Genomic DNA, 1684 nt, shown 5'->3' with positions numbered 1-1684 from the left:
ATTATGCCTCCCAGTACTCCCCTGTCATAGATGTGAGTATTGCCCAGGTTGATGTGACAGTTAGAGGGGGTCCCAGAGCACGTGACCCACATTTTTGGTAAATAGGCCCCTTAATCACAGTGGGTTCTTGTGCAGCTAATTAAACATCATATGCTTAGATTCTTTTTCATCATATGCTTATTACGTTAACTGGTTTATTTTACGTTATTGGTCACATAGTCGCTGATGAACATAAACCCTAAGCTAGTATTTTAAAGGGTAAGCTTCTAAATTTTTCTAACATTTTCTTTATCTTTTTTATTTATTAACATGACTGGAAAATGCACAAAGATATATTGTGTTTTTCCTTCAGCTAATAATAAATAATTGCTTATTATTGTTGTTGTTATTATTATTGTTTAATTATTTATTTATTGAATATCTATTTAATATCAAGCTTTAAGTTATTGTTGGTTATTAACATTAAGATATAATTTATTTCATGAATTCCTGGCTCGCTGGAGGATCCAATGGATCTGTAAATGATTTAAGTTAAAGAAAAAAATATTTTGTTTTATTTTATTGATGAATGTGTATTAATACATGTGGTATTATTAAAGAGAAATACATAAATACAATACGAACAGTTGTCTATATACATCTTTCCGAGGTGTATGTTTTTGTCCTCCTCTGAAGTGGAATAACCCTTACATTGAAAAAATGAACTTTTTGTGAACATCTAATGATTCACTTGTTGCCATTAATTTATTTTTTTACCATTTTACATTTTTGAGTTATCTGTTTTTGTTGTTATATAGTTTTATTAGTTGATATTTTTGATATATTGGTACGTTGTGAGGTTTTAGCACTAAAGTATTTTGTTGTACATTTCTTTGAATGTGTTCATGCATTGTAGACTGGTAGCAGTTAGTGAATAGACATATCGCAGGAGTAGTATAATATATTGATGAAAACCAGACATTGATGAGCAGACAGATGCATGAGTACCCAGCACATGGAATACCCGTACTGACCCGTCCTCCAATGCAATGAGATGCTACAGAAGAATGCTGAGACACAAACCATCTGCATGTGACCTCACGCAGAGGGATCGTCTTATCCTGACCTTGGAGCGTGTGTCACTAACTGTTGAAGTTCTAACCAATATGTCTATGTCTGCTCAGCCTGATACTATAAAGCAGTCTCTTATGGTATTCCTCAAACTGAGGGATGATCTAAAGGTGTGTAGAGGATCTCCAGAATACAGTGAGCCCACCTCACCGGAGCTGAAGCTGTGGCTGCATCACCTCCAGCGTTTTAAGGAGACGGCATCTCCTGATTGTGTCCAGGAGGCTGTGATACTTACTCTCATCCCTCTGAGATTGGAAGATGTGACATGTTGGGCTCTCAACCAGTAACTACTAACTCCAAGTTTCTTCCTTCTCACCATATTCAAGCACAGACACACCTCTTCTGCTCTATTTCAACATACAAGAAATATGAAGACCATCAGAAGGAAGGATAAGCACTGAAGGATGGACTTTTTTTATCATACATACTACTGTCATTGTTTCTACAAACCATCTATCCTACAAGGGATTCCTTAACAGCAAACTCACAAGCCATGAAAGGAGCTATTTTGTTCCTAAATTAGTTCTTCTGCCATCCCCAAAATGACTTATCCGCTGAATATCCATACTGACAA

At 35.8% G+C, this 1684-nt stretch overlaps 1 protein-coding gene across 1 annotated transcript; it reads left to right on the top strand.

Moving 5' to 3' along the window:
* Positions 1–991: 991 nt before the first annotated feature.
* On the top strand, positions 992–1397 carry LOC108795905 (interferon lambda-3-like; the record flags this gene model as incomplete). Its single annotated transcript, XM_018567233.1, has 1 exon — positions 992–1397. A coding segment is annotated over one exon (406 nt), but the record flags the coding sequence as incomplete, so codon positions are not given.
* Positions 1398–1684: the final 287 nt, after the last annotated feature.

The sequence above is a fragment of the Nanorana parkeri genome, unplaced genomic scaffold (assembly GCF_000935625.1).
Source record: "Nanorana parkeri isolate BGI_ZX_2015 unplaced genomic scaffold, ASM93562v1 scaffold1024, whole genome shotgun sequence".
Classification (NCBI taxonomy): Eukaryota; Metazoa; Chordata; class Amphibia; order Anura; family Dicroglossidae; genus Nanorana; species Nanorana parkeri.
Note: the sequence above shows the minus strand (reverse complement) of the source record. Positions and strands in the feature narration are given on the sequence as shown.